The sequence below is a fragment of the Triplophysa rosa genome, linkage group LG13, assembly GCF_024868665.1.
Source record: "Triplophysa rosa linkage group LG13, Trosa_1v2, whole genome shotgun sequence".
In the NCBI taxonomy this organism is placed as follows: domain Eukaryota; kingdom Metazoa; phylum Chordata; class Actinopteri; order Cypriniformes; family Nemacheilidae; genus Triplophysa; species Triplophysa rosa.
The window spans coordinates 24,232,861-24,248,859 of NC_079902.1; the positions used below are offsets into that span (position 1 = coordinate 24,232,861).

Genomic DNA, 15,999 nt, shown 5'->3' on the forward strand with positions numbered 1-15,999 from the left:
TGTAACTCATCCATTCATTCATTAATACAGTCATTCATGGCACACATTTTGATTACACAGAGACCATCTCAGTGACTTATACTGTATGTCATATGTGCTTTTATAGAGGATTCATGAAGAGGCTGCATTAATTCATTGGAATGTACTTTGATTTCAGGAGAGCACCGAGTGGAATTTTGTCATTTCCCTGTGCATTTTTATTAAAACTGTACCGTTTTTCTTTACAGTGAATTAGATGTATCAAAATATATCTCATCCATCCTTACACATAAATAAAGTGCATGAATAAAGAAATGAATAAATACAGACATACATGCAGAAATGAAGCGATAAAGGTAATAAACAAGTAAATTTGACATGCAGCCATTCCAAGTGAAATCTGTTCAGAGCAGGATTCGAACCGGCGATCAGTCTAACTTTGCACGAGAGTCTGACGCCCTACAGGTGTCCTATACACCATGACGTCTTACTTGCGTAACTAGAGCACTCATGGCGAGTGAGAACATACGATTTTTTTATTATTTCTGTTGTTTCATTCATTTAATGATTAATTTATTTGTTTATTGGTATCAATTTATTAATTTAAACGTTCATGTTTGTATATCCCGGTGGGGACCTAAACCTGAATACACACCAACACATGGGGACTCGTGTCACTGTGGGGACCAAAATTGAGGTCCTCATGGGCACAAAAGCTAATAAATTGTACAGAACAATATTTTTTACAAATCTAAAAATGCAAAAAGTGTTCTATGATCTTTAGGTTTAGGGATAGGGTTAGGGATAGGGGATAGAATATACAGTTTGTACAGTATAAAAACATTACGCCTATGGACTGTCCCCACGGGGATAGTCAACCAATGTGTGTGTGTGTGTGTGTGTGTGTGTGTGTGCGTGTGTGTGTGTGCGTGCGTGCGTGCACGTGTGTGTGCGTGTGTGTACGTGCGTGTGCGTGCGTGCGTGCGTGCGTGTGTGTGTGTGTGTGTGTGTGTGCGTACATGCGTATGCACAGTGAGTCTTCCAGTATGAACAAAATGTGGGCAAATATGACAAAACCACCTCAAAGATACACACGCTTTATAATAAAGTGAACAGTGGTAAGGTTTTGTGTTGTGTTGGTCTGTCTGTGATTGTGTTGATGTTAGTTTATTAAAATGTTTGTTTGTAGATTCAGTCACTACAGAAATGACCACAAACAATATTTCTGTCAGGATCACTGTCGTCAAATATTTAAACAATAGCAATATTTAAGGTTGGCGGATGAAACTGTTCTGGGCAAACTCTCCGCCCGTCCAGAGCGAGAGCGCAGCAAACTGGCCCCAAGGATTTAGTGAGAGCCTTCAAACGTCATGAACAGGCAATTTGGTTTAATCATTTATAAATATAATGTCATATATGTCATTAAAAGACATATTTATAATTAACTTTTGTGTAATATTAAACTGCCCCTCTCAAAATGATTTGCAGCATCCGGGTTACAGGGTGTTATTAGTTTTGAGCGGTTGTTATTTGAAAATATCAACCCTTGGAATGTCCCGACTGGCCAATCAGAATCAAGCATTCAAATGAGCCGTGTAATCGAGACAAATGAATGTTATAATATATCGCGCTCCTAAGCACAATCCCTGTTGCAGGTGCAGTGCTTCTAAGATGCAAGTCTGTCTCTTGATTTGGTCACTTTTATGAGCCCTTTAACGGCTTTTGTTCAGAAGAAGAGCATAGCAACAAATCTAGCGACTTCTTGGATAAACCTTAGCTTTCGTTCAGTGGAAAAATGTCTCCAGTGCTGTCCCGCAAACGCGAGGTCTCTCTGGTGACTCCTTAATGAAATGAGTACAAAACAGCGTTTCCAACAACCTGTCGCTGTTATCGTCTGTTTGAATATACAAACATGAACACAGTTTGTCTGTAAATATGCACATGGTTACTTTTTATGTTTTTTTTATGGTGATTTGTTAGATGATGTCGCGTTATAAATCAGAACTGCACATAGAAACTGAAAATATGTCAATGAGAACGACTTCATTGTTGTAAATTGTCTCTGGCGGTTGTCTTAAATCTCAAAGGTACGAGTTTTTTTACATGTATTTGGTGGTGTTTCCTTGCCAATAATGAATTTTATATTGATATAATGTTGATCACGTCTAAATGCCTTACTTTACCAATATTTAGCCTTCATTATTAGATAATCCACAGTGCTTTTACAAACATTGCAAAATGTTTACATACGCACAAATATTATGATGTCGTAATATATAGGCTAAAGAAGTATATTCATAATATTCATTAATGCCGTTTAACACATTACACGCTTACATAAGAACGTGAGTCGCAAGGTGCTTCTTACATAAATAAAGTTTAACAAATGGAAAAATTACTCTTATAGTATATAATCATTGGCAAAGCTTGCCCTTTTATTCGTATGTTTATAATAAAATATTTGGGAATTGCACTTATAATTGATCTTAAGAAAGTTCTTATACTGTATTTCCTCTTAAGAACAGTTCATGGTTGATCACTTGATCATTGTATTCTGCTAAATAGACTGGAAAAGCAGTAGGTCTTTCTGGTAAAGATTTAAATTGGTTCAAAACATATATTACAGATTTTTTAAGTTAATATAGGTGATTATATGTCTGATACTCATGAATTATTGTATTGTGTCCCTCAAGGATCAATTCTTGGGCCAGTTTTATTTTCATTGTATATGCTCCCTTTGGGTGGTATAATTCAGGAGTATGGCATGAATTATCATATACTGATGATATACAATTGTACATTTCAGTCGAGTGTGACAACACTATCTGACTGTTTGTCCAGCGTTAGAGGGTGCATGAATGCAATTTTTTTAAGTTAAATGACGATAAAACTGAAATCCTTATTGTGGGTCCAAAGCACGATAGGGAGAGAATAGAAGTGGGACTGGCTTCATTAGAACTCCAATAAAAAAAAGAGGTAACAAATGTAGGTGTTTTTCTGGATTGTGATCTGAGTTTTAAGTCACACATTAATCAAGTAACGAAAAGTTGTTTTTGTCACCTGAGGAACATTGCCAGAATTTGTCCTTTTTAATCCATGAATGATGCAGAGAAATTAATTAATGCATTTATTTTTTCTCGACCTACATACATTTCCAATTGTCTGTCAAAATATATTCCAAATCCTACTCTAAGATCCTCTAGTGGTGGTCTTTTAAAATATTGCACAGTCAATTTTAGGCAATATGGTGGAACCTCATGCTCCAAAAATGTGGAATTGTCTGCCAAATGAAGTGAGAGAATCGCCAAGTATTTCTATTTTTAAAAAGCGGCTCAAAACATATCTCTTTAACATCGCCTATGATAAAAGTGGGTGGAGCTGTGTTTAATCCTTGTCTTAATTGTTAATTTTTCTTTTATTTACTTTTTTTGTATTATATTATGTCATTTGTACTATTTTACTGTTTTTGCAACCGTGAAGCAATTTGAGTTACATTTTGTGTATGAAAAGTGCTATATAAATAAATGTTTATTATTATTATTGGTTAATGTTGATTAGCTGCACCTGAGGTGATCGGCTGATGCAAGCTTGACTCACGTGACCTGCCAGAACTGACGCTTCGCTTGATTTCTGCTGAACAACACCATTCTGATAATCTGAAAGATGTTTATAATCTAAAGCAGAAATGATCAGAGCTGTGTGTGCGTGGGTGTGAGAGTGCGTGTGTAAATAGATCAATAGGAAACGATTGTTTCCTGTACAGTACTTTACTCAAAACACACACAGCCTGACAGACTCAAGTGAGCGACTGTTCTCTGCTCACTGATGAATGATAGACCTGAAGTGTGTGTGTGTGTGTGTGTGTGTGCGTGCGTGCGTGCGTGCGTGCGTGCGTGTGTGCGTGTGTGTGTGTGTGTGTGTGTGTGTGCGTGTGTGTGTGCTAGAAACAAACAAACAAAAATGTTTCGTAAGAGACCCCAACAGGACCTGTCATTCACATGGATATTAGACATAAGAAAAAGAATAAATGAAGCTTAATGTTTATTAACATATAGTAAAGAAGTATTTGTAATGGGTTAAAGATGTGTGTGTTCCATGTACAGAAGGTTTGATGTCAATCACACACACAGGAAGTGAGTTAAGAAGTCCCGGCCGGGTGGGGGGGAGCATCACCACACTCACCAGAATAACTGAATTATTCTCACACACACACACACCGTCCAACATCGCCCTGCTGCGCTCGACAGGAGCAGGTAAGCTGCTGTTCACTCTTCTGCTCTGTCTTGAATCTGTTCGTGTGTGTGTGTGTGTGTGTGTGCGCGTGTGTGTGTGTGTGTGTGCGTTCATGTTTGTATATCCCGGTGGGGACCTAAACCTGAATACACACCAACACATGGGGACTCGTGTCACTGTGGGGACCAAAATTGAGGTCCTCATGGGCACAAAAGCTTATAAATTGTACAGAACAATATTTTTTACAAATCTAAAAATGCAAAAAGTGTTCTATGATCTTTAGGTTTAGGGTTAGGGATAGGGGATAGAATATACAGTTTGTACAGTATAAAACCATTACGCCTATGGACTGTCCCCACGGGGATAGTCAACCAAAGCCGTGTGTGTGTGTGTGTGTGTGTGTGTGTGTTCATGTTTGTATATCCCGGTGGGGACCTAAACCTGAATACACACCAACACATGGGGACTCGTGTCACCGTGGGGACCAAAATTGAGGTCCTCATGGGCACAAAAGCTAATAAATTGTACAGAACAATATTTTTTACAAATCTAAAAATGCAAAAAGTGTTCTATGATCTTTAGGTTTAGGGATAGGGTTAGGGATAGGGGATAGAATATACAGTTTGTACAGTATAAAAACATTACGCCTATGGACTGTCCCCACGGGGATAGTCAACCAAAGCGTGTGTGTGTGTGTGTGTGCGTGTGTGTGCGTGCGTGCGTGCATGTGCGTGTGTGTGTGTGTGTGCGTGTGTGTGTGTGTGTATTGCTTACTGTTTGCATAATTTGCATACTTTTTAAAATATAGAATGTATAAAGTCAACTCATGAACCTGCTGTGGATTCCGGACCTATTAGTTTCTAACTTAAGTATCTCTCTTACAAACGAAGATGTTTATTCAAATGCGCTCTATGTACACTTCTTTTAAATTAAATATAAGGAAGTATACTTTTATGTGCTTCTCAGAAATGTATATTTAAAATGACACTTGAAAAAGTATGTAAATATTAGACACTGACAGAAGAACACTTGCAGAATAACTGTTGTGAATTCAAATTGAGCTAGTACACTATCAGTGCACCTGTTCACTTGCAGTATGTTTAGGGGCAATACAAATAAAAAATGTAGTTGAGTACTCAAAGTCAACTTAAAGGTGCACTTTTATAAACTAAAAAGTAAACCAATTTAGTGAAATAGCACACTATACAACTATACTGATATTTGTGTTTTTAAAATATATACTTAAATCTAATATAAATATGCATAAATAAACAACAAAGGGGGCTGTCTTATTGAATTATTTTTCATTAAAAGCACTTTCATAATTGAATTAATCATTTTTCCAAACATCAGGTTTTATGGCAGTCAGTGTTCACCTCATGAATATATTCACACAACTGTTGTTCATTTAGACCTTTAAAGTTTTAGAAGTGCACAGTAAGTTGTTGAAACACCACAGCTCATAAATAAAAGGATATGTGCATGATATTAATTGTAGAAGAGCTAGATAGACAGATAGATTGTGTTATTGTTGTGGCCCTGCGACCGTCAGTAAATCTGCTGATATGACTTGTCTTTTTAGTTCTGGTGCTATAATGTAATGAGAGAGAATACAGTAAGCACGCTGTGCTGTCATGAGGCTCACGGAATCCACTCAACAGATTTCATTCTCTTGGTCTTTAAGAATAAACCAATCTGAGTTCTCTACTTCACATTAAAGTGTCAGGTGTTTCTCTTAAAATAAATAAGAGAATCAGACGAGAGTGCGATTGTGTAAACATGGAGGTGTAAATGAATGTAGATTGAAGAGGTGAAATCATCTGGATTTGAGTAAATGTGATGCGAAATGAGTTGATGTTGAGATCTTCAATAATATTTTGATCACAGACGAGACAAATACTGATCGAGTATATCATCTTGATATGAACAGTATATGAAGGACGTTGAGTATGTTGTTGATTGTGTTGAATGGTGTGATGTATTTACAGTCTTCTTCGTTGAAATACAATTGAAGACATTTTAAGCTTAATATTGACATCTGACTAGTGGATATAAATGGGAATGAGGAGAGAATGATTCTTTCCGTAAATCCTGGAGTGTTACTGTGAATACTGTATATACACTTAACATCAGACACATGAATGTGGCGTGCGCGAGATATTCACACATCAAAGGACAACCAACAAGCTACTAATAATAACTCCAACAGTTAGTTATTAAATATGAAAATATAAGCCAGTAAGCAATAAATAGGGTTGGGAATCATTTCAATTTTATCGATTCCGATTACAATTCTGATTCTGCTGATCGATTTCGATTCTTATCGATTCCCAGTTTCGATTCCCAGTTGAAGTAAAACATTTAGATATCAACCTGTATGGTCATTTAGCCTGCTTATTGACTTGTTTGCAAAATATATATTTATATATTTATGAGCACCGTTTTGTGTATATTTACACATAGAAACACACCTTTTCTGATTTATTACAATTTGTATTATCATAGTTGAACTACATCATGGTTAAACTGCAGTTACTATAATGCAACTATGGTTCATTTGTGATTCCTGTGCTTTAATGCAAATTCTATAGCTAAACTGTGCTTACTATAGTAAAAATATCGATCATTTTCATGAGGGCTTTAATTGAGATATCAGCAGATCATGCAACGCATGTACTTTTCTGAAAATATGCAGACAGGAATTGATAAGAGGAATTCAAATTTTAATCTCAAGTATTCGATTCCTATAGCCTTTCGATTCCGATTCCAAATTGGAATTGATTTTCGATTCCCAACCCTAGCAATAAACGAATTGTGCTGTTTAAATCTGTCTTTTCACTCGCACAATCTTCTACATTTGTCAGTTTCCCTGCTGTGTACGGAGCAGATTCTGTGTGATGTTATAAAAAGGTGAAAAATCTCTCACACAGACACGAGAATAACATCGAGGCTTGTGGGTGGGGTCTTTTCACTTGAGTCACTTAGCAACCACGCAGTAGCACACTTCCTACCATTCACCATAGCAACCTCCTGACATCCCGGCGATGCGTTTGGCACGGACCGATCCCAACATTAACATGACCTCGAGATGGAACGCGTGTAGTTGCATTGGGTTCAGAGTGCTGGTGTGTGCGTGTGGAGCTGTTCTCGGATCAGCTGTGCGCATGTTTGACTGACTGGAACAGGAAAGATGACAGGAAACCAGCGAGAGCTTGGCACTAAAATTAGATCTGTGTCAGAAGATCACACACAATCACATCTGATCTGCATCTGTCGTGGGTTTGTGTGTGTTGACAGGAGGAGATTGTCTCAGAAATGATGCGTCTTCTTTAATAATGGTGAGTGAAACACTGAAGCTTCGACATCAGTTCCTGGTGTGTGAGTGTGCTTGTGTGTGTGTGATGAGTTATTGAGCAGTGTTGTGATGTGTGGTGTTTTCAGGAAGGCATTAACAGATTGGATCGTGACAGACTCGCTCAAGGTTTGTTCACATAATGACCACAACAACTTTTGCAGCCACAATTTCAAAATGATTTAACTTCCATTACAAAAGTGCCTTGTGATGATCTGTAATGTCTCCATCTAGTGACGACTGTCTGTTGGTGCTACTCAAGAAGTTCACGACCTTAAAATGACAACATGATCTCTTTCTCTCTCTTTATGTGTGTGTAACAGACAGATATACTGATGGGCGATCACCTAAAACTCATATCACAAGAGTAAGTACTACAGACTGACCTGAGTGTGTGTGTTTGCATCTCAGGTGTTGTTGTTATCTCAGATTGTGTTGTGTACTTGTTATCTGCAGGATAGTGTGTACGTTCCTCCCCGCGTCCCACGGACTGTCCAGCCAGGTGAGCACAATAACACACAATCATAGAGCAGAGCTGTGGAGCTGTAGAGGCTTGTGACCACAGACAGGTGTGTTTGATCAGAGATGAAGTTAAACGCACACACTTCACATGAGCTAGCTGCTGTTATCATGAATTCCAGTCTGGGGAATCCATCCCATAATAACTGTAATCAGTGTCATAATGATTTCCTCTGTCACAGGATGTAAAGGGCCGGTGGTCAACAGAGATCTCAAACCTGGGAGAAGATTACCCACCAGCTCATCAGGTATACAGCTCTCTCTCTCTCTCTCTCTCTCTCTCTCTCTCTCTCTCTCTCTCTCTCTCTCTCTCTCTCTCTCTCTCTCTCTCTCTCTCTCTCTCTCTCTCTCTTCTCCTCTCCTTCTCTCTCTCTCTCTCTCTCTCTCTCTCTCTCTCTCTCTCTCTCTCTCTCTCTCTCTCTCTCTCTCTCTCTCTCTCTCTCTCTCTCTCTCTCTCTCTCTCTCTCTCTCTCTCTCTCTCTCTCTCTCTCTCTCTCTCTCTCTCTCTCTCTCTCTCTCTCTCTCTCTCTCTCTCTCTCTCTCTCTCTCTCTCTCTCTCTCTCTCTCTCTCTCTCTCTCTCTCTCTCTCTCTCTCTCTCTCTCTCTCTCTCTCTCTCTCTCTCTCTCTCTCTCTCTTTCTCTCTCTCTCTCGCTCTCTCCTCTCTCTCTCTCTCTCTCTCTCTCTCTCTCTCTCTCTCTCTCTCTCTCTCTCTCTCTCTCTCTCTCTCTCTCTGTCTCTCTCTCTCTCTCTCTCTCTCTCTCTCTCTCTCTCTCTCTCTCTCTCTCTCTCTCTCTCTCTCTCTCTCTCTCTCTCTCTCTCTCTCTCTCTCTCTCTCTCTCTTCTCTCTCTCTCTCTCTCTCTCTCTCTCTCTCTCTCTCTCTCTCTCTCTCTCTCTCTCTCTCTCTCTCTCTCTCTCTCTCTCTCTCTCTCTCTCTCTCTCTCTCTCTCTGTCTCTCTCTCTCTCTCTCTCTCTCTCTCTCTCTCTCTCTCTCTCTCTCTCTCTCTCTCCCTCTCTCTCTCTCTCTCTCTCTCTCTCTCTCTCTCTCTCTCTCTCTCTCTCTCTCTCTCTCTCTCTCTCTCTCTCTCTCTCTCTCTCTCTCTCTCTCTCTCTCTCTCTCTCTCTCTCTCTCTCTCTCTCTGTCTCTCTCTCTCTCTCTCTCTCTCTCTCTCTCTCTCTCTCTCTCTCTCGTCTCTCTCGTCTCTCTCTCTCTCTCTCTCTCTCTCTCTCTCTCTCTCTCTCTCTCTCTCTCTCTCTCTCTCTCTCTCTCTCTCTGCTCTCTCTCTCTCTCTCTCTCTCTCTCTCTCTCTCTCTCTCTCTCTCTCTCTCTCTCTCTCTCTCTCTCTCTGTCTCTCTCTCTCTCTCTCTCTCTCTCTCTCTCTCTCTCTCTCTCTCTCTCTCTGTCTCTCTCTCTCTCTCTCTCTCTCTCTCTCTCTCTCTCTCTCTCTCTCTCTCTCTCTCTCTCTCTCTCTCTCTCTCTCTCTCTCTCTCTCTCTCTCTCTCTCTCTCTCTCTCTCTCTCTCTCTCTCTCTCTCTCTCTCTCTCTCTCTCTCTCTCTCTCTCTCTCTCTCTCTCTCTCTCTCTCTCTCTCTCTGTCTCTCCCTTCTCTCTCTCTCTCTCTCTCTCTCTCTCTCTCTCTCTCTCTCTCTCTCTCTCTCTCTCTCTCTCTCTCTCTCTCTCTCTCTCTCTCTCTCTCTCTCTCTCTCTCTCTCTCTCTCTCTCTCTCTCTCTCTCTCTCTCTCTCTCTCTCGCTCTTTCTCTCTCTCTCTCTCTCTCTCTCTCTCTCTCTCTCTCTCTCTCTCTCTCTCTCTCTCTCTCTCTCTCTCTCTCTCTTCTCTCTCTCTCTCTCTCTCTCTCTCTCTCTCTCTCTCTCTCTCTCTCTCTCTCTCTCTCTCTCTCTCTCTCTCTCTCTCTCTCTCTCTCTCTCTCTCTCTCTCTCTCTCTCTCTCTCTCTCTCTCTCTCTGTCTCTCTCTCTCTCTCTCTCTCTCTCTCTCTCTCTCTCTCTCTCTCTCTCTCTCTCTCTCTCTCTCTCTCTCTCTCTCTCTCTCTCTCTCTCTCTCTCTCTCTCTCTCTCTCTCTCTCTCTCTCTCTCTCTCTCTCTCTCTCTCTCTCTCTCTCTCTCTCTCTCTCTCTCTCTCTCTCTCTCTCTCTCTCTCTCTCTCTCTCTCTCTCTCTCTCTCTCTCTCTCTCTCTCTCTCTCTCTCTCTCTCTCTCTCTCTCTCTCTCTCTCTCTCTCTCGCTCTCTCTCTCTCTCTCTCTCTCTCTCTCTCTCTCTCTCTCTCTCCCTCTGTCTCTCTCTCTCCCTCTCTCTCTCTCTCTCTCTCTCTCTCTCTCTCTCTCTCTCTCTCTCTCTCTCTCTCTCTCTCTCTCTCTCTCTCTCTCTCTGTCTCTCTCTCTCTCTGTCTCTCTTGTTCAGTTGAATGTTCCCCAGTGTTCATGAATGTGTCTCTGCAGATGGAAGGTTACAGTTTCTGGGATCAGCTGACAAGGTCAAATCTAAGCCTTTATATTATTGATATACATATAAATATATTTATATGTATCTCATGTCACTGACACGCTCTGTTTATGATCTCTGTCATTGCAGGATTTTACAGTTCCACAGAGGTAATACACTTCATTCTACAGTATTAACACTAAAGACTGTTGTGTTGTGTGTGAGTTTTGTTGTGCTCTGTTTTCAGGCCGGTTAGACATTTACCAAGAGATCAGATGAGTTTACCACCTCTACCAACAGAGACCATCAGTAAGCATCAAAACAAGACTGATGAACGTCCACCATCCAGACCAGTACCAACTTCACCACACAACCTAAACAACACACACACATGGACAGAGTGAGCAACGCACGCGCTACCCCTAACAATCACACACAACTGTCTGCTCATTTAGATTTTCAAAAAGTTCATTCTGTATGATTTATAAGCTTGTTTCCTCATGGGGACAAAAAATGTCCACACAAGGACAAGGATTTTGGATATTGACACTTTGTGTCCCACACACACACACATGATCTGATCTAATGAAATGTTCTGTTTATTTTTCAGATCAGGTCTGAGTGAAATAAAGAATGTAAGTCTCAAATGTATTTAAATGACTTGAGACATTTTTTTCACATCTCTGTGTCACAGTATTTACATACTGTACCTCAACCATAAAAGCAAAAATATTGTTTAATCATTTCTTCTTATTATTATGATTATGATTATTATAGATAAACATTTGCGTCACATAATTATGTAAACATTAATTTCATTTTTTCAACAAAAACATTATTGATTCCTTTAAAGTAAATGATGATAATTATGATAAATAATTAGTGTAAATTACTCTTATTTGACTCCCAGGTTAAAAGTCGATCATCTGAAGGTAAGTGAGGATGTGATTCTATTATTTGATGTTTTTATATGGCTCATGTTGTCATTGACGGTCTGATGGCTTGTGTTTGTAATTAAGCTCATATGGCATGTCAGAGGTTTTCTCTGGATCTGGATCTGGATCTGGTTCTGGACTCTCAGGATCTCAGCAGGTTCAGATGCTTCTCTGTATCATGTATAACTGCATCATATCATGAATTAACTCTCTTCTGTTGTCTGTGTTTTAACCTGCAGTGATTGTGTGACAGAACACGACTTTGGTACAAATCCACACATACAACATCACAGTCCAGATTTACACATACATTCAGAAATAAAGATTTCACTTTATATTGCTGATGATCCCTTATTAAAACTTTCATAATGTGAGATTAAGAGTTAGATCTGACTGTAACAAACACGTACGCACGCACACACACACACACACACACACACCTCAATCTACATCATCAGCCATGATTCTCAAACTCAAACTGTTTTTATTACAGATTCACATTTCAGAAGACAGCAGAACCATGAATGGCCACCAACTAAAGAAGATTCAAACCACAGCGGCTTCAGCAGCCACAGCAAACCTGTACAGGTATACACACATACACACACTCATTTTTGTCAAAGGTCTGAAGGTACATTCATCAGACATACACGCCAGGGCTGCAGTTAACTAACTGTTTGTGTTTGGCTAGTGTATCATAATATAACTTATATTTTATTTAATTGATGTTAATATTAATGTATATTATTATTTTATTGTATACTAATTGTATTAAGTAAACGATTTGTTGAATTTTGTTGAATGTTCATTTGATTAAATAAACAATTTGTTGAAAGTGTCCTGTAGTTCGGTCGCATTTAAAGAAAGCGTGTGGTACACTGACATCTAGCGGTTGAGTTTGGTATCGCAGTCTAAATTCAGAATATTGGAGAGACAAGTTTAGTCAAGTAACGCTTCTTCTCGGTTTCTTTTGATTGTTATCAGAAATAATCTACAGGCGCTCCATTGTTTGTGAATGTGTACCGGTGTTGTGCCGAAAAATGACTCCTGCCAAATTATGACTCCCCCATTCCCCACTAACATGAGGTGTTAGGATTAGATGTGGGGGAGGGGTTAGGATTAGCTAATCCCCCATCAAAATCAATGAGGGCAGTCGTAAACTGGCGGGGAGTCAAAATTCAGCACAACACCGGAAGTTAAGGGCAGCACACGAACGCGCGCGTGCGCAGTAACGTTTGTTTCTGTTGTCACTTTGAAACCGTCTAGTATAGAGATGCCAAAATTACTAAAGAATCGTACAAGATTTTATAAAACTTTATAAAACAGCAAGATGTTATAAAACTGCGTATTGCTTTTCAATTTCCACCCTTCTGCTATTTATAGCAACAATGAAATAAGTGCAGTGATAATAGCTAACTTATATACAGTATGGGCAATTCCAGCGTTAAGGATGTGTCATAAAAACGCTCAGAGAATGTATTTGTTACCAATATAGTCTACTGAACCATCAGTTTATATTTGACTAAACCCTTGTTGATAGAGTTTAAACATCAGAAAAATATCCGTCTATACATGGGTTTTCTATTTTAAAAAAGGGAAATAAACTTGCGTTATGGATGTGACAAAAAAAGTACACGTTTTTGGGAGACGACAAACTTTGTAGGATTTCTGTGAATTTAAATGCACAAACCAGAAGCAAAAATACCCAACAAATGAAGAGGGGATGCCTCTTAATAGAACATAAAATAGTTACTTCATTTTCATGTGTCCATTCATGAGGAATATGTAGCGTTATGGATGTGACAATATTGAAAATGCCACTTACCTGACTACAGAAAATCATGCAGTAAAAATAAAACAAACGCTTCAAAAACTTGGAGACCTCGCATGGCTATTTAAACTATCAAATGTTGACATCTGTGTTATTAGTGTAGTAAAAACCTTTGGTAAAAACTACATTTTGTCATGGTATGGTTGACATGGGATGGTATTTTCACAGACTTGTTCATATGTGGGAGAGCATTGCTATAATAAGACCATATTGTATTGCAATATGAAGTGTTTAAATATTAACACTAAAACAAGACCAGTTTGCAGATTTATAAACAGACTTTAATTGATGTTACATGTAAAATGCATAAAATGAATGCAATGAACTGTGTCCAAATATATGAGATATTGCCTGAGAGATAGGAGAGAAAAGAGGGACAGTAGAAGATAGAGGAAGCATTCTAGTGGCCTAAACCCCAGAGCTCAGATCAAGAAGAAGAGGATGAAGTCACAGGGCAGACCTGAAAGAAAACAGCCCAGAGAAGAAGAGACTGAGCATCTCTTACATTTCCTTTTGATCCTTTCCTTGACCATGTGACTAACATGACCCAATCAGGAGAACACCTTTACGTCCCCCACAATAAACAAACCTCTGGACCAACAGCACCCCTGTGAACTTGAGAAGGGCAAATGGTGCCTTTTGAGAAGAAAGTGGGGGTTGTGACAAAGCTATACATTCCTGTTTGTTTTTACAACCCTACAAAGATTTCTATAAGAAGCATTTCTTTCTTACCGTTTTTAGTCTGTGGAATCTTTATCCCAAGCTTCTGTGAATGTAGCCTAAGAAAGACACCTTTATTTTAAGTTATTGAAGAAGACTTGAAGAACATGAAACTGAAGAATCTGTGATGAAGGATGACATCTGTTTTGTTTTTGTGTCGTGCAGGGTTTAGAGGAGCAGAACTGGTATGTTGGCCCGTTCAGTCGCGTGGACTCTGAACATGCTCTTCATCTGGTCAACAGGGTACACTTTCAATATTGTTCTTTGACATGAGAAATGAAGTTCATATAGCAGTAAAACCAGAACGTTGTGAATGTTTCCCATCCAAACGAACATCTCGCCGTTTATACTAAACGCTTTTGTGAACAGGAGGGCGCCTTCCTGGTGCGCGACTGCTCGAGGAACACTACCCACGAACCCTTCGTCCTCGCTGTGTTTTATGACAAAAGGGTTTTCAACATTCAAATTCGTTTCTGCGAGGAGACCTGTAAATACACTCTGGGAACAGGACTCAGAAACAGTGAAGTAAGTTCTGATCACACGAGTCACATGAAAGAAAGAGAGAGAGAGAGAGAGCAGGGTCGAGCAGAGCTACAGCTGTCCTGTCTTCTGTCTTTCAGAGGTTTGATTCCGTCACTGACATCATCAAGTTCCACTCCATCTTTCCCATCATCCTCATTGATGGACGGAAAATGTTGGCAGCGACCAACCCGAGAAGACACTGTGTCCTCATGTACCCGGTCACAAAGCAGGACATGACAGAACTGTTGCGTTAAACATCACCGACAGATTTATAAAGAACTCTTTAAAACGTCATCAAGTTTTATTAAAGACTTTAATATAATGTTTTACAGACATTTGGTGTAACATAAGACTGGAGCTTAATAAATCATTTAATAAAATGTTTGTGTGTGGCTGAACTCGATTCAGAAACGCATCATCCGATTTACTAATGATCATTTATATCACAATTTCTTTCCGTTTCTAAGCCTATTCTATTTATAATACAGAAAAAAAGGCATCTGAAGCGTTGTTTACTTTCTTATTACTAGGTACGTTTACATGCACCCATTTCGATCAAAAACAAGAAGTATATACACCCTAAACATTAGAAACTTAATTGTAATCAGTTTGCAAAGTTAAAACTTAAGTTCAAGTCCACAGGCTGTCGAATACTTACAAAGTCAAGATTGGGTGAGGTTGTTTTATTTCTTTATGTAATGTTAAGTAAGGGATAATGTCCAGGCAGCCGGTTGTTATGGCAGAAATAATCCAGACAGTGTGATCATGACGTGTTCTTGTGTCTCACTGAAGGGGTTTATTTCTCCATAACAGCCGGCTGCTTGTACATTATCCCGCTTATTACACGCCTACTTGCCACATGAGAAAAAACTGGACATGACATGTGAATTTGAAATATTTTATTAGCTCATTTTTACCGAATGCAGACCTTCCGCGAGGAAAAGCCGTTTAGTTTCCGATTTAAGGAATGACGTTCAAATCTCACAAACAGGCAATTTGGTTTAATCATTTATAAATATAATGTCATATATGTTATTAAAAGACATATTTATATTTCATTTGTCAAAAAAACCTGTCAAAATATTTTGCTGCATCCAGGTTACCGTGTGTTATTAGCTTTGAGCGGTTGTTATCCGGGAATAATGAACCTGCAAATGTCGCGACTGGCCAGAATCAGAATCAAGCATTCCAACCAGCCGTGTAATAAGAACAAATAAGGTATGTTCCCACTGCCTTATATAATTTAGTTTCTTGCACCAAATACAGAGTGCTTTTTAAATGTTTTGGTGTTTAATTTTCTCCCTTTCTTTACACCACCCCTTCCAATCCGATGGAAATGTAATTTAGTTAAAGCTCAATTGGATTCATTTAACTGTTTTTTAATGCTTTTCAATTCGATTGAGCTTTCAATCCATTTACTAGCAGATATTATGGTTGCATGTATACGTAGCTATTGAACACTTAAGAGTTG

The 15,999-nt window shown here is 39.3% G+C and overlaps 1 protein-coding gene across 2 annotated transcripts in view; it reads left to right on the forward strand.

The window, feature by feature from the left end:
- The window catches only part of LOC130563426 (cytokine-dependent hematopoietic cell linker), a 17,697-nt gene extending 2,902 nt beyond the window's left edge, over nt 1-14,795 (forward strand). Inside the window, exons 1-17 of one of the 2 annotated variants that reach the window (XM_057348917.1) lie at nt 4,076-4,232; nt 7,510-7,550; nt 7,654-7,693; nt 7,888-7,931; nt 8,021-8,066; nt 8,266-8,331; nt 10,538-10,572; nt 10,671-10,690; nt 10,768-10,920; nt 11,131-11,155; nt 11,431-11,452; nt 11,540-11,612; nt 11,695-11,720; nt 11,949-12,043; nt 14,172-14,249; nt 14,376-14,531; nt 14,627-14,795. In XM_057348917.1, the coding sequence (XP_057204900.1) occupies nt 4,091-4,232; nt 7,510-7,550; nt 7,654-7,693; nt 7,888-7,931; nt 8,021-8,066; nt 8,266-8,331; nt 10,538-10,572; nt 10,671-10,690; nt 10,768-10,920; nt 11,131-11,155; nt 11,431-11,452; nt 11,540-11,612; nt 11,695-11,720; nt 11,949-12,043; nt 14,172-14,249; nt 14,376-14,531; nt 14,627-14,782 (1,218 nt within the window). In that variant the 5' untranslated portion in view covers nt 4,076-4,090 and the 3' untranslated portion in view covers nt 14,783-14,795. Of the gene's footprint in view, nt 1-4,075; nt 4,233-7,509; nt 7,551-7,653; nt 7,694-7,887; nt 7,932-8,020; nt 8,067-8,265; nt 8,332-10,537; nt 10,573-10,670; nt 10,691-10,767; nt 10,921-11,130; nt 11,156-11,430; nt 11,453-11,539; nt 11,613-11,694; nt 11,721-11,948; nt 12,044-14,171; nt 14,250-14,375; nt 14,532-14,626 lie in introns of those variants that run through there. The other variant, XM_057348918.1, reaches the window with a different exon arrangement.
- The last annotated feature ends 1,204 nt before the right edge of the window (nt 14,796-15,999 follow it).